General features: G+C 42.3%; 1 protein-coding gene across 1 annotated transcript in view; it reads left to right on the plus strand.

The window, feature by feature from the left end:
• LOC106589584 (protein HIDE1) overlaps positions 1-26933 on the plus strand; it is a 49002-nt gene extending 22069 nt beyond the window's left edge. Inside the window, exons 6-10 of the mRNA XM_045707699.1 lie at positions 20705-20806; positions 21043-21073; positions 21411-21460; positions 21585-21619; positions 26239-26933. Coding sequence (XP_045563655.1) covers positions 20705-20806; positions 21043-21073; positions 21411-21460; positions 21585-21619; positions 26239-26334 — 314 coding nt within the window. The 3' untranslated portion in view covers positions 26335-26933. The remainder of the gene's footprint in view (positions 1-20704; positions 20807-21042; positions 21074-21410; positions 21461-21584; positions 21620-26238) is intronic.
• The last annotated feature ends 192 nt before the right edge of the window (positions 26934-27125 follow it).

Consider the following 27125-nt stretch of genomic DNA (forward strand, 5'->3'; position numbering starts at 1 on the left):
TGATGTTTGGTATTAGACATAGTGTGGGCCTGATGTTTGGTATTGATATTAGAGACAGTGTGGGCCTGATGTTTGGTATTAGACACAGTGTGGGCCTGATGTTTGGTATTGATATTAGACACAGTGTGGGCCTGGTGTTTGGTATTGATATTAGACACAGTGTGGGCCTGATGTTTGGTATTGATATTAGACACAGTGTGGGCCTGATGTTTGGTATTGATGTTAGACACAGTATGGGCCTGGTGTTTGGTATTGATGTTAGACACAGTGTGGGGCTGATGTTTGGTATTGATGTTAGACACAGTTTGGGCCTGATGTTTGGTATTGATATTAGACACAGTGTGGGCCTGGTGTTTGGTATTGATATTAGACACAGTGTGGGCCTGATGTTTGGTATTGATATTAGACACAGTGTGGGCCTGATGTTTGGTATTAATCACAGTGTGGGCCTGATGTTTGGTATTGATATTAGACACAGTATGAGCCTGATGTTTGGTATTGATATTAGACACAGTGTGGGCCTGATGTTTGGTATTGATATTAGACACAGTGTGGGCCTGATGTTTGGTATTAGACACAGTGTGGGCCTGATGTTTGGTATTGATATTAGAGACAGTGTGGGCCTGATGTTTGGTATTAGACACAGTGTGGGCCTGATGTTTGGTATTGATATTGGACACAGTGTGGGCCTGATGTTTGGTATTGATATTAGACACAGTGTGGGCCTGATGTTTGGTATTGATGTTGGACACAGTGGGCCTGATGTTTGGTATTAGACACAGTGTGGGCCTGTTGTTTGGTATTGATATTAGACACAGTGTGGGCCTGATGTTTGGTATTGATATTAGACACAGTGTGGGCCTGATGTTTGGTATTTATATTAGACAAAGTGTGGGCCTGGTGTTTGGTATTGATATTAGACACAGTGTGGGCCTGATGTTTGGTATTAGACACAGTGTGGGCCTGATGTTTGGAATTGATATTAGAGACAGTGTGGGCCTGATGTTTGGTATTAGACACAGTGTGGGCCTGATGTTTGGTATTGATGTTAGACACAGTGTGGGCCTGATGTTTGGTATTGATATTGGAGACAGTGTGGGCCTGATGTTTGGTATTGATATTAGACACAGTGTGGGCCTGATGTTTGGTATTGATATTAGACACAGTGTGGGCCAGATGTTTGGTATTAGACACAGTGTGGGCCTGATGTTTGGTATTGATATTAGAGACAGTGTGGGCCTGATGTTTGGTATTAGACACAGTGTGGGCCTGATGTTTGGTATTGATATTAGACACAGTGTGGGCCTGGTGTTTGGTATTGATATTAGACACAGTGTGGGCCTGATGTTTGGTATTGATATTAGACACAGTGTGGGCCTGATGTTTGGTATTGATGTTAGACACAGTGTGGGCCTGGTGTTTGGTATTGATGTTAGACACAGTGTGGGCCTGATGTTTGGTATTGATGTTAGACACAGTTTGGGCCTGATGTTTGGTATTGATATTAGACACAGTGTGGGCCTGGTGTTTGGTATTGATATTAGACACAGTGTGGGCCTGATGTTTGGTATTGATATTAGACACAGTGTGGGCCTGATGTTTGGTATTAGACACAGTGTGGGCCTGATGTTTGGTATTGATATTGGACACAGTATGAGCCTGATGTTTGGTATTGATATTAGACAAAGTGTGGGCCTGATGTTTGGTATTGATATTAGACACAGTGTGGGCCTGATGTTTGGTATTAGACACAGTGTGGGCCTGATGTTTGGTATTGATATTAGACACGGTGTGGGCCTGATGTTTGGTATTGATATTAGACACAGTGTGGGCCTGATGTTTGGTATTGATATTAGACACAGTGTGGGCCTGATGTTTGGTATTGATATTAGACACAGTGTGGGCCTGATGTTTGGTATTGATATTAGACACAGTGTGGGCCTGATGTTTGGTATTGATATTAGACACAGTGTGGGCCTGATGTTTGTTATTGATATTAGACACAGTGTGGGCCTGATGTTTGGTATTGATATTAGACACAGTGTGGGCCTGATGTTTGGTATTGATATTAGACACAGTGTGGGCCTGGTGTTTGGTATTGATATTAGACACAGTGTGGGCCTGATGTTTGGTATTGATATTAGACACAGTGTGGGCCTGATGTTTGGTATTGATGTTAGACACAGTGGGCCTGATGTTTGGTATTAGACACAGTGTGGGCCTGATGTTTGGTATTGATATTAGACACAGTGTGGGCCTGATGTTTGGTATTGATATTAGACACAGTGTGGGCCTGATGTTTGGTATTGATATTAGACAAAGTGTGGGCCTGGTGTTTGGTATTGATATTAGACACAGTGTGGGCCTGATGTTTGGTATTAGACACAGTGTGGGCCTGATGTTTGGAATTGATATTAGAGACAGTGTGGGCCTGATGTTTGGTATTAGACACAGTGTGGGCCTGATGTTTGGTATTGATGTTAGACACAGTGTGGGCCTGATGTTTGGTATTGATATTGGAGACAGTGTGGGCCTGATGTTTGGTATTGATATTAGACACAGTGTGGGCCTGATGTTTGGTATTGATATTAGACACAGTGTGGGCCAGATGTTTGGTATTAGACACAGTGTGGGCCTGATGTTTGGTATTGATATTAGAGACAGTGTGGGCCTGATGTTTGGTATTAGACACAGTGTGGGCCTGATGTTTGGTATTGATATTAGACACAGTGTGGGCCTGGTGTTTGGTATTGATATTAGACACAGTGTGGGCCTGATGTTTGGTATTGATATTAGACACAGTGTGGGCCTGATGTTTGGTATTGATGTTAGACACAGTGTGGGCCTGGTGTTTGGTATTGATGTTAGACACAGTGTGGGCCTGATGTTTGGTATTGATGTTAGACACAGTTTGGGCCTGATGTTTGGTATTGATATTAGACACAGTGTGGGCCTGGTGTTTGGTATTGATATTAGACACAGTGTGGGCCTGATGTTTGGTATTGATATTAGACACAGTGTGGGCCTGATGTTTGGTATTAGACACAGTGTGGGCCTGATGTTTGGTATTGATATTAGACACAGTATGAGCCTGATGTTTGGTATTGATATTAGACACAGTGTGGGCCTGATGTTTGGTATTGATATTAGACACAGTGTGGGCCTGATGTTTGGTATTAGACACAGTGTGGGCCTGATGTTTGGTATTGATATTGGACACAGTGTGGGCCTGATGTTTGTATTGATGTTAGACACAGTGTGGGCCTGATGTTTGGTATTAGACACAGTGTGGGCCTGATGTTTGGTATTGATGTTAGACACAGTGTGGGCCTGATGTTTGGTATTAGACACAGTGTGGGCCTGATGTTTGGTATTGATGTTAGACACAGTGTGGGCCTGATGTTTGGTATTGATGTTAGACACAGTTTGGGCCTGATGTTTGGTATTGATATTAGACACAGTGTGGGCCTGGTGTTTGGTATTGATATTAGACACAGTGTGGGCCTGATGTTTGGTATTGATATTAGACACAGTGTGGGCCTGATGTTTGGTATTAGACACAGTGTCGGCCTGATGTTTGGTATTGATATTAGACACAGTATTGGCCTGATGTTTGGTATTGATATTAGACACAGTGTGGGCCTGATGTTTGGTATTGATATTAGACACAGTGTGGGCCTGATGTTTGGTATTAGACACAGTGTGGGCCTGATGTTTGGTATTGACATTAGAGACAGTGTGGGCCTGATGTTTGGTATTAGACACAGTGTGGGCCTGATGTTTGGTATTGATGTTAGACACAGTGGGCCTGATGTTTGGTATTAGACACAGTGTGTGCCTGCTGTTTGGTATTGATATTAGACACAGTGCGGGCCTGATGTTTGGTATTGATATTAGACACAGTGTGGGCCTGATGTTTGGTATTGATATTAGACACAGTGTGGGCCTGATGTTTGGTATTGATATTAGACACAGTGTGGGCCTGATGTTTGGTATTGATATTAGACACAGTGTGGGCCTGATGTTTGGTATTGATATTAGACACAGTGTGGGCCTGATGTTTGGTATTGATATTAGACACAGTGTGGGCCTGATGTTTGGTATTGATGTTGGACACAGTGGGCCTGATGTTTGGTATTAGACACAGTGTGGGCCTGATGTTTGGTATTGATATTAGACACAGTGTGGGCCTGATGTTTGGTATTGATATTAGACACAGTGTGGGCCTGATGTTTGGTGTTGATAATTGGACACAGTGTGGGCCTGATGTTTGGTATTGATATTAGACACAGTGTGGGCCTGATGTTTGGTATTGGTATTAGACACAGTGTGGGCCTGATGTTTGGTATTGATGTTAGACACAGTGTGGGCCTGATGTTTGGTATTGATGTTAGACACAGTGTGGGCCTGATGTTTGGTATTGATATTAGACACAGTGTGGGCCTGATGTTTGGTATTGATGTTAGACACAGTGTGGGCCTGATGTTTGGTATTGATGTTAGACACAGTGTTGGCCTGATGTTTGGTATTAGACACAGTGTGGGCCTGTGTGGGCCTGATGTTTGGTATTGATGTTAGACACAGTGTGGGCCTGATGTTTGGTATTGATGTTAGACACAGTGTGGGCCTGATGTTTGGTATTAGACACAGTGTGGGCCTGATGTTTGGTATTGATATTAGACAAAGTGTGGGCCTGATGTTTGGTATTGATATTAGACACAGTGTGGGCCTGGTGTTTGGTATTGATATTAGACACAGTGTGGGCCTGATGTTTGGTATTAGACACAGTGTGGGCCTGATGTTTGGAATTGATATTAGAGACAGTGTGGGCCTGATGTTTGGTATTAGACACAGTGTGGGCCTGATGTTTGGTATTGATGTTAGACACAGTGTGGGCCTGATGTTTGGTATTAGACACAGTGTGGGCCTGATGTTTGGTATTGATATTAGACAAAGTGTGGGCCTGATGTTTGGTATTGATATTAGACACAGTGTGGGCCTGGTGTTTGGTATTGATATTAGACACAGTGTGGGCCTGATGTTTGGTATTAGACACAGTGTGGGCCTGATGTTTGGAATTGATATTAGAGACAGTGTGGGCCTGATGTTTGGTATTAGACACAGTGTGGGGCTGATGTTTGGTATTGATGTTAGACACAGTGTGGGCCTGATATTTGGTATTGATATTGGAGACAGTGTGGGCCTGATGTTTGGTATTGATATTAGACACAGTGTGGGCCAGATGTTTGGTATTAGACACAGTGTGGGCCTGATGTTTGGTATTGATATTAGACACAGTGTGGGCCTGGTGTTTGGTATTGATATTAGACACAGTGTGGGCCTGATGTTTGGTATTGATGTTAGACACAGTGTGGGCCTGGTGTTTGGTATTGATGTTACACACAGTGTGGACCTGATGTTTGGTATTGATGTTAGACACAGTTTGGGCCTGATGTTTGGTATTGATATTAGACACAGTGTGGGCCTGGTGTTTGGTATTGATATTAGACACAGTGTGGGACTGATGTTTGGTATTGATATTAGACACAGTGTGGGCCTGATGTTTGGTATTAGACACAGTGTGGGCCTGATGTTTGGTATTGATATTAGACACAGTATGGGCCTGATGTTTGGTATTGATATTAGACACAGTGTGGGCCTGATGTTTGGTATTGATATTAGACACAGTGTGGGCCTGATGTTTGGTATTAGACACAGTGTGGGCCTGATGTTTGGTATTGATATTAGAGACAGTGTGGGCCTGATGTTTGGTATTAGACACAGTGTGGGCCTGATGTTTGGTATTGATGTTAGACACAGTGGGCCTGATGTTTGGTATTAGACACAGTGTGTGCCTGCTGTTTGGTATTGATATTAGACACAGTGTGGGCCTGATGTTTGGTATTGATATTAGACACAGTGTGGGCCTGATGTTTGGTATTGATATTAGACACAGTTGGGCCTGATGTTTGGTATTGACATTAGACACGGTGTGGGCCTGATGTTTGGTATTGATATTAGACACAGTGTGGGCCTGATGTTTGGTATTGATATTAGACACAGTGTGGGCCTGATGTTTGGTATTGATATTAGACACAGTGTGGGCCTGATGTTTGGTATTGATATTAGACACAGTGTGGGCCTGATGTTTGGTATTGATATTAGACACAGTGTGGGCCTGATGTTTGTTATTGATATTAGACACAGTGTGGGCCTGATGTTTGGTATTGATATTAGACACAGTGTGGGCCTGATGTTTGGTATTGATATTAGACACAGTGTGGGCCTGGTGTTTGGTATTGATATTAGACACAGTGTGGGCCTGATGTTTGGTATTAGACATAGTGTGGGCCTGATGTTTGGTATTGATATTAGAGACAGTGTGGGCCTGATGTTTGGTATTAGACACAGTGTGGGCCTGATGTTTGGTATTGATATTAGACACAGTGTGGGCCTGGTGTTTGGTATTGATATTAGACACAGTGTGGGCCTGATGTTTGGTATTGATATTAGACACAGTGTGGGCCTGATGTTTGGTATTGATGTTAGACACAGTGTGGGCCTGGTGTTTGGTATTGATGTTAGACACAGTGTGGGGCTGATGTTTGGTATTGATGTTAGACACAGTTTGGGCCTGATGTTTGGTATTGATATTAGACACAGTGTGGGCCTGGTGTTTGGTATTGATATTAGACACAGTGTGGGCCTGATGTTTGGTATTGATATTAGACACAGTGTGGGCCTGATGTTTGGTATTAATCACAGTGTGGGCCTGATGTTTGGTATTGATATTAGACACAGTATGAGCCTGATGTTTGGTATTGATATTAGACACAGTGTGGGCCTGATGTTTGGTATTGATATTAGACACAGTGTGGGCCTGATGTTTGGTATTAGACACAGTGTGGGCCTGATGTTTGGTATTGATATTAGAGACAGTGTGGGCCTGATGTTTGGTATTAGACACAGTGTGGGCCTGATGTTTGGTATTGATATTAGACACAGTGTGGGCTTGATGTTTGGTATTGATATTAGACACAGTGTGGGCCTGATGTTTGGTATTGATGTTAGACACAGTGGGCCTGATGTTTGGTATTAGACACAGTGTGGGCCTGATGTTTGGTATTGATATTAGACACAGTGTGGGCCTGATGTTTGGTATTGATATTAGACACAGTGTGGGCCTGATGTTTGGTATTGATATTAGACAAAGTGTGGGCCTGGTGTTTGGTATTGATATTAGACACAGTGTGGGCCTGATGTTTGGTATTAGACACAGTGTGGGCCTGATGTTTGGAATTGATATTAGAGACAGTGTGGGCCTGATGTTTGGTATTAGACACAGTGTGGGCTTGATGTTTGGTATTGATGTTAGACACAGTGTGGGCCTGATGTTTGGTATTGATATTGGAGACAGTGTGGGCCTGATGTTTGGTATTGATATTAGACACAGTGTGGGCCTGATGTTTGGTATTGATATTAGACACAGTGTGGGCCAGATGTTTGGTATTAGACACAGTGTGGGCCTGATGTTTGGTATTGATATTAGAGACAGTGTGGGCCTGATGTTTGGTATTAGACACAGTGTGGGCCTGATGTTTGGTATTGATATTAGACACAGTGTGGGCCTGGTGTTTGGTATTGATATTAGACACAGTGTGGGCCTGATGTTTGGTATTGATATTAGACACAGTGTGGGCCTGATGTTTGGTATTGATGTTAGACACAGTGTGGGCCTGGTGTTTGGTATTGATGTTAGACACAGTGTGGGCCTGATGTTTGGTATTGATGTTAGACACAGTTTGGGCCTGATGTTTGGTATTGATATTAGACACAGTGTGGGCCTGGTGTTTGGTATTGATATTAGACACAGTGTGGGCCTGATGTTTGGTATTGATATTAGACACAGTGTGGGCCTGATGTTTGGTATTAGACACAGTGTGGGCCTGATGTTTGGTATTGATATTAGACACAGTATGAGCCTGATGTTTGGTATTGATATTAGACACAGTGTGGGCCTGATGTTTGGTATTGATATTAGACACAGTGTGGGCCTGATGTTTGGTATTAGACACAGTGTGGGCCTGATGTTTGGTATTGATATTAGACACAGTGTGGGCCTGATGTTTGTATTGATGTTAGACACAGTGTGGGCCTGATGTTTGGTATTAGACACAGTGTGGGCCTGATGTTTGGTATTGATGTTAGACACAGTGTGGGCCTGATGTTTGGTATTAGACACAGTGTGGGCCTGATGTTTGGTATTGATGTTAGACACAGTGTGGGCCTGATGTTTGGTATTGATGTTAGACACAGTTTGGGCCTGATGTTTGGTATTGATATTAGACACAGTGTGGGCCTGGTGTTTGGTATTGATATTAGACACAGTGTGGGCCTGATGTTTGGTATTGATATTAGACACAGTGTGGGCCTGATGTTTGGTATTAGACACAGTGTCGGCCTGATGTTTGGTATTGATATTAGACACAGTATTGGCCTGATGTTTGGTATTGATATTAGACACAGTGTGGGCCTGATGTTTGGTATTGATATTAGACACAGTGTGGGCCTGATGTTTGGTATTAGACACAGTGTGGGCCTGATGTTTGGTATTGATATTAGAGACAGTGTGGGCCTGATGTTTGGTATTAGACACAGTGTGGGCCTGATGTTTGGTATTGATGTTAGACACAGTGGGCCTGATGTTTGGTATTAGACACAGTGTGTGCCTGCTGTTTGGTATTGATATTAGACACAGTGCGGGCCTGATGTTTGGTATTGATATTAGACACAGTGTGGGCCTGATGTTTGGTATTGATATTAGACACAGTGTGGGCCTTATGTTTGGTATTGATATTAGACACAGTGTGGGCCTGATGTTTGGTATTGATATTAGACACAGTGTGGGCCTGATGTTTGGTATTGATATTAGACACAGTGTGGGCCTGATGTTTGGTATTGATATTAGACACAGTGTGGGCCTGATGTTTGGTATTGATGTTAGACACAGTGGGCCTGATGTTTGGTATTAGACACAGTGTGGGCCTGATGTTTGGTATTGATATTAGACACAGTGTGGTCCTGATGTTAGGTATTGATATTAGACACAGTGTGGGCCTGATGTTTGGTGTTGATAATTGGACACAGTGTGGGCCTGATGTTTGGTATTGATATTAGACACAGTGTGGGCCTGATGTTTGGTATTGGTATTAGACACAGTGTAGGCCTGATGTTTGGTATTGATGTTAGACACAGTGTGGGCCTGATGTTTGGTATTGATGTTAGACACAGTGTGGGCCTGATGTTTGGTATTGATATTAGACACAGTGTGGGCCTGATGTTTGGTATTGATGTTAGACACAGTGTGGGCCTGATGTTTGGTATTGATGTTAGACACAGTGTTGGCCTGATGTTTGGTATTAGACACAGTGTGGGCCTGTGTGGGCCTGATGTTTGGTATTGATGTTAGACACAGTGTGGGCCTGATGTTTGGTATTGATGTTAGACACAGTGTGGGCCTGATGTTTGGTATTAGACACAGTGTGGGCCTGATGTTTGGTATTGATATTAGACAAAGTGTGGGCCTGATGTTTGGTATTGATATTAGACACAGTGTGGGCCTGGTGTTTGGTATTGATATTAGACACAGTGTGGGCCTGATGTTTGGTATTAGACACAGTGTGGGCCTGATGTTTGGAATTGATATTAGAGACAGTGTGGGCCTGATGTTTGGTATTAGACACAGTGTGGGCCTGATGTTTGGTATTGATATTAGACACAGTGTGGGCCTGATGTTTGGTATTGATATTAGACACAGTGTGGGCCTGGTGTTTGGTATTGATATTAGACACAGTGTGGGCCTGATGTTTGGTATTAGACACAGTGTGGGCCTGATGTTTGGTATTGATATTAGAGACAGTGTGGGCCTGATGTTTGGTATTAGACACAGTGTGGGCCTGATGTTTGGTATTGATATTAGACATAGTGTGGGCCTGGTGTTTGGTATTGATATTAGACACAGTGTGGGCCTGATGTTTGGTATTGATATTAGACACAGTGTGGGCCTGATGTTTGGTATTGATGTTAGACACAGTGTGGGCCTGGTGTTTGGTATTGATGTTAGACACAGTGTGGGCCTGATGTTTGGTATTAGACACAGTGTGGGCCTGATGTTTGGTATTGATGTTAGACACAGTGTGGGCCTGATGTTTGGTATTGATGTTAGACATAGTTTGGACCTGATGTTTGGTATTGATATTAGACACAGTGTGGGCCTGGTGTTTGGTATTGATATTAGAGACAGTGTGGGCCTGATGTTTGGTATTAGACACAGTGTGGGCCTGATATTTGGTATTAGACACAGTGTGGGCCTGATGTTTGGTATTGATATTAGACACAGTGTGGGCCTGATGTTTGGTATTGATGTTAGACACAGTGTGGGCCTGGTGTTTGGTATTGATGTTAGACACAGTGTGGGCCTGATGTTTGGTATTGATGTTAGACACAGTGTGGGCCTGATGTTTGGTATTGATATTAGACACAGTGTGGGCCTGGTGTTTGGTATTGATATTAGACACAGTGTGGGCCTGATGTTTGGTATTGATATTACACACAGTGTGGGCCTGATGTTTGGTATTAGACACAGTGTGGGCCTGATGTTTGGTATTGATATTAGACACAGTGTGGGCCTGATGTTTGGTATTGATGTTAGACACAGTGTTGGCCTGATGTTTGGTATTAGACACAGTGTGGGCCTGTGTGGGCCTGATGTTTGGTATTGATGTTAGACACAGTGTGGGCCTGATGTTTGGTATTGATGTTAGACACAGTGTGGGCCTGATGTTTGGTATTAGACACAGTGTGGGCCTGATGTTTGGAATTGATATTAGAGACAGTGTGGGCCTGATGTTTGGTATTAGACACAGTGTGGGCCTGATGTTTGGTATTGATGTTAGACACAGTGTGGGCCTGATGTTTGGTATTGATATTGGAGACAGTGTGGGCCTGATGTTTGGTATTGATATTAGACACAGTGTGGGCCTGATGTTTGGTATTGATATTAGACACAGTGTGGGCCTGATGTTTGGTATTGATATTAGACACAGTGTGGGCCTGATGTTTGGTATTGATATTAGACACAGTGTGGGCCTGATGTTTGGTATTGATATTAGACACAGTGTGGGCCTGGTGTTTGGTATTGATATTAGACACAGTGTGGGCCTGATGTTTGGTATTAGACACAGTGTGGGCCTGATGTTTGGTATTGATATTAGAGACAGTGTGGGCCTGATGTTTGGTATTAGACACAGTGTGGGCCTGATGTTTGGTATTGATATTAGACACAGTGTGGGCCTGGTGTTTGGTATTGATATTAGACACAGTGTGGGCCTGATGTTTGGTATTGATATTAGACACAGTGTGGGCCTGATGTTTGGTATTGATGTTAGACACAGTGTGGGCCTGGTGTTTGGTATTGATGTTAGACATAGTGTGGGCCTGATGTTTGGTATTAGACACAGTGTGGGCCTGATGTTTGGTATTGATGTTAGACACAGTGTGGGCCTGATGTTTGGTATTGATGTTAGACACAGTTTGGACCTGATGTTTGGTATTGATATTAGACACAGTGTGGGCCTGGTGTTTGGTATTGATATTAGACACAGTGTGGGCCTGATGTTTGGTATTGATATTAGACACAGTGTGGGCCTGATGTTTGGTATTAGACACAGTGTGGGCCTGATGTTTGGTATTGATATTAGACACAGTATGGGCCTGATGTTTGGTATTGATATTAGACACAGTGTGGGCCTGATATTTGGTATTGATATTAGACACAGTGTGGGCCTGATGTTTGGTATTAGACACAGTGTGGGCCTGATGTTTGGTATTGATATTAGAGACAGTGTGGGCCTGATGTTTGGTATTAGACACAGTGTGGGCCTGATATTTGGTATTAGACACAGTGTGGGCCTGATGTTTGGTATTGATATTAGACACAGTGTGGGCCTGATGTTTGGTATTGATGTTCGACACAGTGTGGGCCTGGTGTTTGGTATTGATGTTAGACACAGTGTGGGCCTGATGTTTGGTATTGATGTTAGACACAGTGTGGGCCTGATGTTTGGTATTGATATTAGACACAGTGTGGGCCTGGTGTTTGGTATTGATATTAGACACAGTGTGGGCCTGATGTTTGGTATTGATATTACACACAGTGTGGGCCTGATGTTTGGTATTAGACACAGTGTGGGCCTGATGTTTGGTATTGATATTAGACACAGTGTGGGCCTGATGTTTGGTATTGATATTAGACACAGTGTGGGCCTGATGTTTGGTATTGATGTTAGACACAATGTGGGCCTGATATTTGGTATTAGACACAGTGTGGGCCTGATGTTTGGTATTGATATTAGACACAGTGTGGGCCTGATGTTTGGTATTGATGTTAGACACAGTGTGGGCCTGGTGTTTGGTATTGATGTTAGACACAGTGTGGGCCTGATGTTTGGTATTGATGTTAGACACAGTGTGGGCCTGATGTTTGGTATTGATATTAGACACAGTGTGGGCCTGGTGTTTGGTATTGATATTAGACACAGTGTGGGCCTGATGTTTGGTATTGATATTACACACAGTGTGGGCCTGATGTTTGGTATTAGACACAGTGTGGGCCTGATGTTTGGTATTGATATTAGACACAGTGTGGGCCTGATGTTTGGTATTGATATTAGACACAGTGTGGGCCTGATGTTTGGTATTGATGTTAGACACAGTGTGGGCCTGATGTTTGGTATTAGACACTGTGTGGGCCTGATGTTTGGTATTGATATTAGACACAGTGTGGACCTGATGTTTGGTATTGATATTAGACACAGTGTGGGCCTGATGTTTGGTATTGATATTAGACACAGTGTGGGCCTGATGTTTGGTATTGATATTAGACACAGTGGGGGCCTGATGTTTGGTATTGATATTAGACACAGTGTGGGCCTGATGTTTGGTATTGATATTAGACACAGTGTGGGCCTGGTGTTTGGTATTGATGTTAGACACAGTGTGGGCCTGATGTTTGGTATTGATGTTAGACACAGTGTGGGCCTGATGTTTGGTATTGATATTAGACACAGTGTGGGCCTGATGTTTGGTATTGATATTAGACACAGTGTGGGCCTGATGTTTGGTATTGATATTAGACACAGTGTGGGCCTGATGTTTGGTATTAGACACAGTGTGGGCCTGATGTTTGGTATTGATATTAGACACAGTGTGGGCCTGATGTTTGGTATTGATATTAGACACAGTGTGGGCCTGATGTTTGGTATTAGACACAGTGTGGGCCTGATGTTTGGTATTGATATTAGACACAGTGTGGGCCTGATGTTTGGTATTGATATTAGACACAGTATGGGCCTGATGTTTGGTATTGATATTAGACACAGTGTGGGCCTGATGATTGGTATTGATATTAGACACAGTGTGGGCCTGATGTTTGGTATTAGACACAGTGTGGGCCTGATGTTTGGTATTGATATTAGAGACAGTGTGGGCCTGATGTTTGGTATTAGACACAGTGTGGGCCTGATGTTTGGTATTGATGTTAGACACAGTGGGCCTGATGTTTGGTATTAGACACAGTGTGTGCCTGCTGTTTGGTATTGATATTAGCCACAGTGCGAGCCTGATGTTTGGTATTGATATTAGACACAGTGTGGGCCTGATGTTTGGTATTGATATTAGACACAGTGTGGGCCTGATGTTTGGTATTGATATTAGACACAGTGTGGGCCTGATGTTTGGTATTGATATTAGACACAGTGTGGGCCTGATGTTTGGTATTGATATTAGACACAGTGTGGGCCTGATGTTTGGTATTGATATTAGACACAGTGTGGGCCTGATGTTTGGTATTGATGTTAGACACAGTGGGCCTGATGTTTGGTATTAGACACAGTGTGGGCCTGATGTTTGGTATTGATATTAGACACAGTGTGGGCCTGATGTTTGGTATTGATATTAGACACAGTGTGGGCCTGATGTTTGGTGTTGATAATTGGACACAGTGTGGGCCTGATGTTTGGTATTGATGTTAGACACAGTGTGGGCCTGATGTTTGGTATTAGACACAGTGTGGGCCTGTGTGGGCCTGATGTTTGGTATTGATGTTAGACACAGTGTGGGCCTGATGTTTGGTATTAGACACAGTGTTGGCCTGATGTTTGGTATTGATATTAGACACAGTGTGGGCCTGATGTTTGGTATTGATATTAGACACAGTGTGGGCCTGATGTTTGGTATTGATATTAGACACAGTGTGGGCCTGATGTTTGGTATTGATATTAGACACAGTGCGGGCCTGATGTTTGGTATTAGACACAGTGTGGGCCTGATGTTTGGTATTGATATTAGACACAGTATGGGCCAGATGTTTGGTATTGATATTAGACACAGTGTGGGCCTGATGTTTGGTATTGATATTAGACACAGTGTGGGCCTGATGTTTGGTATTAGACACAGTGTGGGCCTGATGTTTGGTATTGATATTAGAGACAGTGTGGGCCTGATGTTTGGTATTAGACACAGTGTGGGCCTGATGTTTGGTATTGATGTTAGACACAGTGGGCCTGATGTTTGGTATTAGACACAGTCTCTGCCTGCTGTTTGGTATTGATATTAGACACAGTGTGGGCCTGATGTTTGGTATTGATATTAGACACAGTGGGGGCCTGATGTTTGGTATTGATATTAGACACAGTGTGGGCCTGATGTTTGGTATTGATATTAGACACAGTGTGGGCCTGGTGTTTGGTATTGATGTTAGACACAGTGTGGGCCTGATGTTTGGTATTGATGTTAGACACAGTGTGGGCCTGATGTTTGGTATTGATATTAGACACAGTGTGGGCCTGATGTTTGGTATTGATATTAGACACAGTGTGGGCCTGATGTTTGGTATTGATATTAGACACAGTGTGGGCCTGATGTTTGGTATTAGACACAGTGTGGGCCTGATGTTTGGTATTGATATTAGACACAGTGTGGGCCTGATGTTTGGTATTGATATTAGACACAGTATGGGCCTGATGTTTGGTATTGATATTAGACACAGTGTGGGCCTGATGTTTGGTATTAGACACAGTGTGGGCCTGATGTTTGGTATTGATATTAGAGACAGTGTGGGCCTGATGTTTGGTATTAGACACAGTGTGGGCCTGATGTTTGGTATTGATGTTAGACACAGTGGGCCTGATGTTTGGTATTAGACACAGTGTGGGCCTGATGTTTGGTATTGATATTAGACACAGTGTGTGCCTGCTGTTTGGTATTGATATTAGACACAGTGCGAGCCTGATGTTTGGTATTGATATTAGACACAGTGTGGGCCTGATGTTTGGTATTGATATTAGACACAGTGTGGGCCTGATGTTTGGTATTGATGTTAGACACAGTGTGGGCCTGATGTTTGGTATTAGACACAGTGTGGGCCTGTGTGGGCCTGATGTTTGGTATTGATGTTAGACACAGTGTGGGCCTGATGTTTGGTATTGATGTTAGACACAGTGTGGGCCTGATGTTTGGTATTAGACACAGTGTGGGCCTGATGTTTGGTATTGATGTTAGACACAGTGTGGGCCTGATGTTTGGTATTGATATTAGACACAGTGTGGGCCTGATGTTTGGTATTGATATTAGACACAGTGTGGGCCTGATGTTTGGTATTGATGTTAGACACTGTGTGGGCCTGATGTTTGGTATTGATATTAGACACAATATGTGCCTGAAGTTTGGTATTGATATTAGACACAGTGTGGGCCTGATGTTTGGTATTGATATTAGACACAGTGTGGGCCTGATGTTTGGTATTGATATTAGACACAATGTGGGCCTGGTGTTTGGTATTGATATTAGACACAGTGTTGGCTTGATGTTTGGTATTGATATTAGACACAGTGTGGGCCTGATGTTTGGTATTGATATTAGACACAGTGTGGGCCTGATGTTTGGTATTGATGTTAGACACAGTGGGCCTGATGTTTGGTATTAGACACAGTGTTGGCCTGATGTTTGGTATTGATATTAGACACAGTGTGGGCCTGATGTTTGGTATTGATATTAGACACAGTGTGGGCCTGATGTTTGGTATTGATATTAGACACAGTGTGGGCCTGATGTTTGGTATTGATATTAGACACAGTGCGGGCCTGATGTTTGGTATTAGACACAGTGTGGGCCTGATGTTTGGTATTGATATTAGACACAGTATGGGCCTGATGTTTGGTATTGATATTAGACACAGTGTGGGCCTGATGTTTGGTATTGATATTAGACACAGTGTGGGCCTGATGTTTGGTATTAGACACAGTGTGGGCCTGATGTTTGGTATTGATATTAGAGACAGTGTGGGCCTGATGTTTGGTATTAGACACTGTGTGGGCCTGATGTTTGGTATTGATATTAGACACAGTGGGGGCCTGATGTTTGGTATTGATATTAGACACAGTGTGGGCCTGATGTTTGGTATTGATATTAGACACAGTGTGGGCCTGGTGTTTGGTATTGATGTTAGACACAGTGTGGGCCTGATGTTTGGTATTGATGTTAGACACAGTGTGGGCCTGATGTTTGGTATTGATATTAGACACAGTGTGGGCCTGATGTTTGGTATTGATATTAGACACAGTGTGGGCCTGATGTTTGGTATTGATATTAGACACAGTGTGGGCCTGATATTTGGTATTAGACACAGTGTGGGCCTGATGTTTGGTATTGATATTAGACACAGTGTGGGCCTGATGTTTGGTATTGATATTAGACACAGTATGGGCCTGATGTTTGGTATTGATATTAGACACAGTGTGGGCCTGATGTTTGGTATTGATATTAGACACAGTGTGGGCCTGATGTTTGGTATTAGACACAGTGTGGGCCTGATGTTTGGTATTGATATTAGAGACAGTGTGGGCCTGATGTTTGGTATTAGACACAGTGTGGGCCTGATGTTTGGTATTGATGTTAGACACAGTGGGCATGATGTTTGGTATTAGACACAGTGTGTGCCTGCTGTTTGGTATTGATATTAGACACAGTGCGAGCCTGATGTTTGGTATTGATATTAGACACAGTGTGGGCCTGATGTTTGGTATTGATATTAGACACAGTGTGGGCCTGATGTTTGGTATTGATGTTAGACACAGTGTGGGCCTGATGTTTGGTATTAGACACAGTGTGGGCCTGTGTGGGCCTGATGTTTGGTATTGATGTTAGACACAGTGTGGGCCTGATGTTTGGTATTGATGTTAGACACAGTGTGGGCCTGATGTTTGGTATTAGACACAGTGTGGGCCTGATGTTTGGTATTGATGTTAGACACAGTGTGGGCCTGATGTTTGGTATTGATATTAGACACAGTGTGGGCCTGATGTTTGGTATTGATATTAGACACAGTGTGGGCCTGATGTTTGGTATTGATGTTAGACACTGTGTGGGCCTGATGTTTGGTATTGATATTAGACACAATATGTGCCTGAAGTTTGGTATTGATATTAGACACAGTGTGGGCCTGATGTTTGGTATTGATATTAGACACAGTGTGGGCCTGATGTTTGGTATTGATATTAGACACAATGTGGGCCTGGTGTTTGGTATTGATATTAGACACAGTGTTGGCTTGATGTTTGGTATTGATATTAGACACAGTGTGGGCCTGATGTTTGGTATTGATATTAGACACAGTGTGGGCCTGATGTTTGGTATTGATGTTAGACACAGTGGGCCTGATGTTTGGTATTAGACACAGTGTTGGCCTGATGTTTGGTATTGATATTAGACACAGTGTGGGCCTGATGTTTGGTATTGATATTAGACACAGTGTGGGCCTGATGTTTGGTATTGATATTAGACACAGTGTGGGCCTGATGTTTGGTATTGATATTAGACACAGTGTGGGCCTGATGTTTGGTATTAGACACAGTGTGGGCCTGATGTTTGGTATTGATATTAGAGACAGTGTGGGCCTGATGTTTGGTATTAGACACAGTGTGGGCCTGATGTTTGGTATTGATGTTAGACACAGTGGGCCTGATGTTTGGTATTAGACACAGTGTGTGCCTGCTGTTTGGTATTGATATTAGACACAGTGTGGGCCTGATGTTTGGTATTGATATTAGACACAGTGTGGGCCTGATGTTTGGTATTGATATTAGACACAGTGTGGGCCTGATGTTTGGTATTGATATTAGACACAGTGTGGGCCTGATGTTTGGTATTGATATTAGACACAGTGTGGGCCTGATGTTTGGTATTGATATTAGACACAGTGTGGGCCTGATGTTTGGTATTGATATTAGACACAGTGTGGGCCTGATGTTTGGTATTGATGTTAGACACAGTGGGCCTGATGTTTGGTATTAGACACAGTGTGGGCCTGATGTTTGGTATTGATATTAGACACAGTGTGGGCCTGATGTTTGGTGTTGATAATTGGACACAGTGTGGGCCTGATGTTTGGTATTGATATTAGACACAGTGTGGGCCTGATGTTTGGTATTGGTATTAGACACAGTGTGGGCCTGATGTTTGGTATTGATGTTAGACACAGTGTGGGCCTGATGTTTGGTATTGATGTTAGACACAGTGTGGGCCTGATGTTTGGTATTAGACACAGTGTGGGCCTGTGTGGGCCTGATGTTTGGTATTGATGTTAGACACAGTGTGGGGCTGATGTTTGGTATTGATGTTAGACACAGTGTGGGCCTGATGTTTGGTATTAGACACAATATGTGCCTGAAGTTTGGTATTGATATTAGACACAGTGTGGGCCTGATGTTTGGTATTGATATTAGACACAGTGTGGGCCTGATGTTTGGTATTGATATTAGACACAATGTGGGCCTGGTGTTTGGTATTGATATTAGACACAGTGTTGGCTTGATGTTTGGTATTGATATTAGACACAGTGTGGGCCTGATGTTTGGTATTGATATTAGACACAGTGTGGGCCTGATGTTTGGTATTGATGTTAGACACAGTGGGCCTGATGTTTGGTATTAGACACAGTGTTGGCCTGATGTTTGGTATTGATATTAGACACAGTGTGGGCCTGATGTTTGGTATTGATATTAGACACAGTGTGGGCCTGATGTTTGGTATTGATATTAGACACAGTGTGGGCCTGATGTTTGGTATTGATATTAGACACAGTGCGGGCCTGATGTTTGGTATTAGACACAGTGTGGGCCTGATGTTTGGTATTGATATTAGACACAGTATGGGCCTGATGTTTGGTATTGATATTAGACACAGTGTGGGCCTGATGTTTGGTATTGATATTAGACACAGTGTGGGCCTGATGTTTGGTATTAGACACAGTGTGGGCCTGATGTTTGGTATTGATGTTAGACACAGTGGGCCTGATGTTTGGTATTAGACACAGTCTGTGCCTGCTGTTTGGTATTGATATTAGACACAGTGTGGGCCTGATGTTTGGTATTGATATTAGACACAGTGTGGGCCTGATGTTTGGTATTGATATTAGACAGTGTGGGCCTGATGTTTGGTATTGATATTAGACACAGTGTGGGCCTGATGTTTGGTATTGATATTAGACACAGTGTGGGCCTGATGTTTGGTATTGATATTAGACACAGTGTGGGCCTGATGTTTGGTATTGATATTAGACACAGTGTGGGCCTGATGTTTGGTATTGATATTAGACACAGTGTGGGCCTGATGTTTGGTATTGATATTAGACACAGTGTGGGCCTGATGTTTGGTATTGATGTTAGACACAGTGGGCCTGATGTTTGGTATTAGACACAGTGTGGGCCTGATGTTTGGTATTGATATTAGACACAGTGTGGGCCTGATGTTTGGTATTGATATTAGACACAGTGTGGGCCTGATGTTTGGTGTTGATAATTGGACACAGTGTGGGCCTGATGTTTGGTATTGATATTAGACACAGTGTGGGCCTGATGTTTGGTATTGGTATTAGACACAGTGTGGGCCTGATGTTTGGTATTGATGTTAGACACAGTGTGGGCCTGATGTTTGGTATTGATGTTAGACACAGTGTGGGCCTGATGTTTGGTATTGATATTAGACACAGTGTGGGCCTGATGTTTGGTATTGATGTTAGACACAGTGTGGGCCTGATGTTTGGTATTGATGTTAGACACAGTGTGGGCCTGATGTTTGGTATTAGACACAGTGTGGGCCTGATGTTTGGTATTGATGTTAGACACAGTGTGGGCCTGATGTTTGGTATTGATGTTAGACACAGTTTGGACCTGATGTTTGGTATTGATATTAGACACAGTGTGGGCCTGGTGTTTGGTATTGATATTAGACACAGTGTGGGCCTGATGTTTGGTATTGATATTAGACACAATGTGGGCCTGGTGCTGGGCATTTTATGTGTAGCCTACTCTACAGAGGTAGGACCTTAATTTGATCACCCTGTTGCAGGACATTTCAAACTTGTAATCCATTTGAGGTAAAGGCTTCTGTAGTTTGTAATTTCCACAGATTTTTCACTTCAAAATGTTTTTCAACTTCTACAAAAATGTCCAATAATTATAATCTGAAATTACAACAACATTTCCTGTTGCTGCAGGATTATTTTCCTGCTGTAGCAAACTGGCTCAAACTAAGATAAGTATGTATGTGAGGGCTCGTTGATTGACATGTGATATTTGCTTTCTGGTAGGGCTTACTGGTGTGGACTGGCCTCTGGTGTTGAGTTGTCTTTCTGTTGTGGTTCTGTTCTTCATTGTACTGGTGGGCGTGGGTGTGGCAGTGCAGAGGAAAGGTAATGTTACACCTGTTAACCTATACTCTGTTCCCAGAACAGTTTGTGCTCTCTTGTCAACCAGGAGCGGTTTACCTTAATAGGAGTAGGCAGGACAGCACAAACTGATCTGGGACCAGGCTAGTAAACCTTTAAAGAAATGTCCTTTACCATTCAAAATATGACATCACTGACTCTGTTCATCACACCTTTTCACTTTTTAATTATCTTCTCTCATTTCTCTTCTCATTGTCCAGTTAAGGCAATAGTGGAAGAAAAGCGTAAAAGGTGGGTGTTGGAGCCTCTATCTATGAGACTCTAACTTTCGGGGAAGTACAGTAATATCATAGAGCTTGAGATGTTTTAGAATAGTATTTCTAATAGTATTTCTCCCTTTAAAATAGTATTTATATTAGTATTTCTCCCTTTAAAATAGTATTTATATTAGTATTTCTCCTTTTAAAATAGTATTTCTAATAGTATTTCTCCCTTTAGAATAGTTTTCTAATAGCACTTCTCCCTTTAGAATAGTTTTCTAATAGAACTTCTCCCTTTTGAATAGTTTTCTAATAGTATTTATCCCTTTAAAATAGTATTTATAGTAATATTCCTCTCTTGTGTCTAGGGAGGGGGCTCTTCTATGGGCCAAGCTTAATTCCAGGGACCATGTTCTTGGTGAGTGTTTTTAAGCAAATAGAGTGATTCAATGATTTTATGTCTCATAATGCTTTCATGTAGTCATCATCACTGACATCCTTTTTTACATCATTCTATTTGTTTGTGTGTTATTGTTTTTCAGACCTTACCCTCAAACGTGTCAGCATTACCTCTCAGGTAAGGTCTCTCTCTCTCCAATTCAACTGAATTTACTTTGTTATTTATCTAAAAGGTAAACCTACTCTCATTGACTTCCTCCACCTTTTGGACACCTAAGCAACAACCACACATCTGATAATAATTCATCACAACTCTCTCTCTCTCTCTCTCTCTCTCTCTCTCTCTCATAGGCTTTATTGACATGGAAAGTTAAATTACTTACATTGTCAAAATATACATATATAAGAAATTGAGGGACCAACAGCAATAACAATAGTAGTAGTGGAAATGGGACTACCATTAACAGCAACAACAATGTTCATGAGAATAATAATACATTAAAGAAATGTTAGTAGACCAGTCTCAACCTGACTGAGGAGCCACATGGCATGGTATGAAAGGCAAAACAAAATGGGAAATATTATGGACCTTACATTGTACTTTTCACTGGCTGAACCTCAGGTTGTGTGCTCACTGAGTCTGTACCTAATCAGTGTTTCCCTCAGTTTTTTTTTTAAATCAGTCACAGTGGTCAGATAGTCTGACACCATGTACTGTCCGTTTAGAGCCAAAAAGCATTGAAGTTTACTTTGCTTTTCTTGTGGTGTCTTTCCAATAGGTGATATATTTTTATTTTTGCTTTGTGATGATTTGGTTGGGCAAGATTTTCTGAGTGCTGTCCTGAGGCTCTATAGGGTTGGTTTGGGTTAGTGAACTGAGCCTCAGAACCAGCTGGCTGAGGGGACTCTTCCCTTGTTTCATGTCTTGACATTGTAGGGCTTTGTGATGGAATGTTTTGGGGTCACTTGTTTTTAGATGGTTGTAAAATTTGATGGCTCTTTTTTCTATTCGAATAAGGAGGGGGTATTGGCCCAATTCTGAGTTTTTCTTTGCACTTGCAATACAGTCTTGCAAAACTCTGCATGCAGTATTTTGATTAGATGTTTGTCCCATTTAGTAAATGTATTATTAGAGAGCAGATCCCATTCTTCGCTGCCATATAGAGCAATTGGTTCTATAACTGATTGGAAAATGTTGAGCCAGATTCTAATTGGAATTTAGATTTTAATGTTCCTTTTAATGGCATAGAATGCTGTTCTAGCTTTGTCTCAGCTCGTTTACAGCCATGTGAAAGCTACCTGTGTTGCTGATATTTAGTCCTAGATACATGTCGTTTTTGGTGTGTTCTAATAGAACTGTGTCCAAATAGAATCATTATATTCAGGTTTTTTAGGTTAACTGTCAGAGCCCAGGTCTGACAGAACCTGTGCAGATGATCCAGGTGCTGTTGTAACTCCTCCTTAGTGGGAGACAGCAGCACCAGGTCATTTGCGTACAGCAGACACTTGATTTCGGTGTGTGTACGGTGAAACCAGTTGCTGCAGATTCTTCTAATGTTTTTGCCAATTCATTAATGTAGATGTTAAATAGTGTTGGACTTATTGAGCAGCCTTGTTTCACTCCATGTCTCTGAGAGAAGAAGTCTGTTTGCTTGTCGCAAACCGCATATTTGTTTTTAGTGAACATTGATTTAATAACATCATTATGTTTTCCCTCCAATACCACTTTCTATTAGTTTATAATAAAAAAATACTTGTGTGTCAAATTGAATCAAATGCTTTCTTGAAGTCGACAAAACACGAGTAGATCGTGCCTTTGTTTTGGTTTACTTGTTGGTCAATTAGAGTGTGGAGGGTGTAAATGTGGTCTGTTGTACAAAAGTTGTCGTTTTTTAATCTGGCTTCTGCTCAGGACGTTGTGTTCATCAAGGGAATGACATAGTCTGCTATTTATGATACTGCAGAGAATTGTCCCGAAGTTGCTGTTAACGCAAATTCCTCTTTAATTATTTGGGTCAAATTTGTCTCCATTTTTATAGATTGGTCTGATCAATCCTTGGTTCCAAAAATAGGTGAAAATACCTGCAGTGAGGATAATATTGAAGAGTTTGAGTATAGCCAATTTGAATTTGTGATCTATAAATTTGATCATTTCATTTAAAATACCATCAGCACCACAGGCCTTTTTGGGTTGGAGACTATATCGTTTTTCCAATAATTCTTCTTCTGTAGTTGGGGTATACACAGGATTCTGATAGTCTTTGACTGCTGATTCAAGTATTTGATATTTTTCTTGTATATCTTTTTGTTCTGGGCTCTTTGTTATATTGCTGTAGAGGTTTGCAAAGGTGATTTATCCACATATCCCCATTTTGGATAGCCAATTCCTCATGATGAGGTTTGTTTAATTTATTCAAATTCTCCCGGAAGTGGTTTGATTCTATGGATTCCACAATTCCATCCAGCTGATTTCTAATGTGCTGTTCCTTTTTTGTTCTTAGGGTGTGTTTGTATTGCTTCAGTGTTTCCCCATGTTGAAGGCGTATATTTTTGTTGTCTGATTCTCTGTGTTTTGCATTAGATATATTTCTCAATGACTTTTTTCGATTTTTGCAATCATTATCAAACCATTTTTTTTATTATCTATTATTTTTGGCTTGCTCTTATGTTTGTTTAGATTAGCCAAGGAGGCTCATTTGTCAAATCTAAAGTTTATGTTCCAAACTGCCAAATGTAATAGTGTGTAGTTCTTCTGCTGTTCTAGCAGTCAGGTCTCCACAGACCAGTATGTTGTCTTGGGCCTGAAAGTGACTAATCTCCCCCTGTAGAATGGAGAAACTCTCTTCATTGAAGCAGGGTGACTGAGGGGGGAATGTATGAGGCACAGAGGAAGACGTTTTTATCTGTTAAGACGGCCTCCTTGTTGATTTTTAACCAGATAAAGAATTATCCTGTTTTGATCAATTCGATTGAATGATTTAGTTCAGATATATACCATACCATTCCACCTGTGTGATTCCTTTTAATTTGGTGGATGGTACAATTATCTCCCTATAACCTAGTGGACAACCACAATATCAACATCATCAATTTACTTCAGGAAGTCTGGGCTTCTGCTCTTTAGCCCAAAAGCAGACGCAGACTTAGACTTAAATCCTTGTAAATTCCAACATGCAACATAAAAAGATTAAATAACTGTTTTTTCTTTACCTCAAAATTAGATAAACACTCACAATCCAAGAACCATTCAAATGTGATTTTTCAATTAACATACTCTTATTATTCAAATATGATTTGTTTATCATTTAAGATGGCATTTGTGTCATGCCACTTGGGTGGATGTAGTGTGAGGATGGTGGAGTTGTTGTGCCCATCTTACCATGACCCTCGGCCTATCACATGTGAGCATAGTAGACTCAGCATGTGTTTAATGTCACTCATGTCGTTGGTGGGCTGGGCCAGTTGCTCCTCACACAGTTTGTGCGTAGCTCTGCCTGCTGGGCTCTGGCTCTGCCTGCTGGGGGGGGCTCGTCTGGGTGGGTTTGAAGCTGGGCTGGGCTGGGCTGGTCTGTGCTACACTGGCTGTGGTGGGCGTTGAGGTTGGTAGTGCTGTGGCCGTGGCTGGGGGAGCCTGGGTGCTGGTCTGGGGTGTTGCCTTAGTGATCTTGGGGGGTGGAGATTGCTTCGCTGTTCCTGGGTGGAGAGGCCGGGCTGCGGTTTAAAGTGACGTCCTTGAGAGTCTTGGCAAGGATGGGGACTGTCTCCCAGTACAGGTGAACATGGTCATAGAGACAGTCCAGATCGAGGGTGGGATGGTGGGCCAGGCGTACATTGGCGTTTATTCTTTGGATTGTGGCAGGGTGGAAGTCCTTCCTCTGTAGAAGGGTTGATGCCACGATCCTTGAGTTGGGGAAGATTGCGGAGGTCTCTCTCGCTCTCATTTATGGGTTTTATCGGCATATGTTAACATTTCCAAAGCAAGTGGGGTAGATCATTTACAGTAAAATTAACAGTAAACATTACACTCACAGAAGTTCCAAAATAATAAAGACATTTCAAATGTCATATTATGTCTATATACAGTGTTGTAACAATGTGCAAATAGTTAAAGTACAAAAGGGAAAATAATGAAACATCAATATGTTTGTTTTCAGAATGGTGTTTGTTCTTCACCCTTTTCTTGTCACAACAGCAGTGTGCACGTAGCCTGTCTTGTCTTGAGAGCCAGGTCTGCCTACGACGGCCTTTCTCAATAGCAAGGCTATGCTCACTGCGTTTGTACGTAGGCAAAGCTTTCCTTAAGTTTGGGTCAGTCACAGTGGTCAGCTATTCTGCCACTGTGTACTCTCTGTTTAGGGCCAAATAGTATTCTAGTTTGCTCTGTTTTTGTTGTTGATTCTTTCCAACATATCAAGTAATGATCTTTTTGCTTTCTCATGTTTTGGTTGGGTCTAATTGTGTTGCTGTCCTGGGGCTCTCTGGTCTCTGTCTGCCTCCCTACTGAACACAAGCGCGCTTTGAGTCAACTTCTCATTACTGCTCCTCTGTGACCTGGGCCAGCTAGCTGTAATCATCTCATTAATTAGCTTGATGAGGTGGACTTATTAAGCTAAACCCTCTCCCCAGACAAGGTGCTAGTATATGGGTTACTGTGGACAGAGTCACCACAATGCTGTCATCATGACTTCATGTGAAGCTATAATCCATCAGGGGAAATGGACTGTCTTTGGATCCTAAAAGAGTCTTCAAAAGGAAGTGTTTAGATTTTACGTAATGAAACCGCATTTGTGTGTGCAGGAATGGGGTAACGACGACAGCGCAGCAGAGACAGCCTTCAGCAGGTCCCCTCCATGGAGAACTCTCTCTACGTTTGGCAACACACCATCCTCCTGACCTCCTTCACATCTCCCTCGTTCCCTCTATTCTCACTCGTTCTCTCTCTCTCTCTATTCCTTTTTCTGTCCATCTTCTTATGTCTCTCTCCCTGACCCTTCTCATCTCTATACAGTACTTCTCTTCATGCTCCCTGATCTCTCGTTCTCTCTGTCACCTTTTCTTTCCCTCTCCATCCTTCTTCTCTCTCTTTCCCTCTCTATCCCTCTCTTCTCTCTCTCCCTGAACCCTTTCCCTCTCTATCCTTCTCTTCTCTCTCTCCCTGAACCCTTTCCCTCTCTATGCGTCTCTTCTCTTTCCCTGAACCCTTAGCCTCTCTATCCTTCTCTTCCTCCACCTTTTGGACATCTAAGCAACAGCCACACGTCTAATCATACATCACAACTCTCTATCTATCTATGGGAAACATGTTCTCTCTGTTTACATTTTTGGCTGAAAACCTAGCCGTGATTACAGGAACAGAGAAGTCCACATTTCCTCTAACGTGTTTCGTTTCACAAGTTTGCATTAGGTCACTTTCACTGAATCTTATTGAATTTCATAAGTTGTTTCATGTACATAAAATCTATTTTATAATAAAAGCTGTGGGGTAATTCTAATCTAGCTGCTTCATAGGTCATTTGTGTTTGAGTGTGATGCATGTAGACTTATTTTCACTCTTTTCTGAAAGTAAGGCCACATGTAAAAATGTGTGAACTTTCCCTTTAATCAAGAGTATTCATTTGCCCAACAATTGTTTTTACATTGAAGTCCCTTGAAAGAGACACTAGAGGGCACTCTCCATGAAGAGG

This window comes from Salmo salar, chromosome ssa02 (assembly GCF_905237065.1).
Source record: "Salmo salar chromosome ssa02, Ssal_v3.1, whole genome shotgun sequence".
Lineage (NCBI taxonomy): Eukaryota > Metazoa > Chordata > Actinopteri > Salmoniformes > Salmonidae > Salmo > Salmo salar.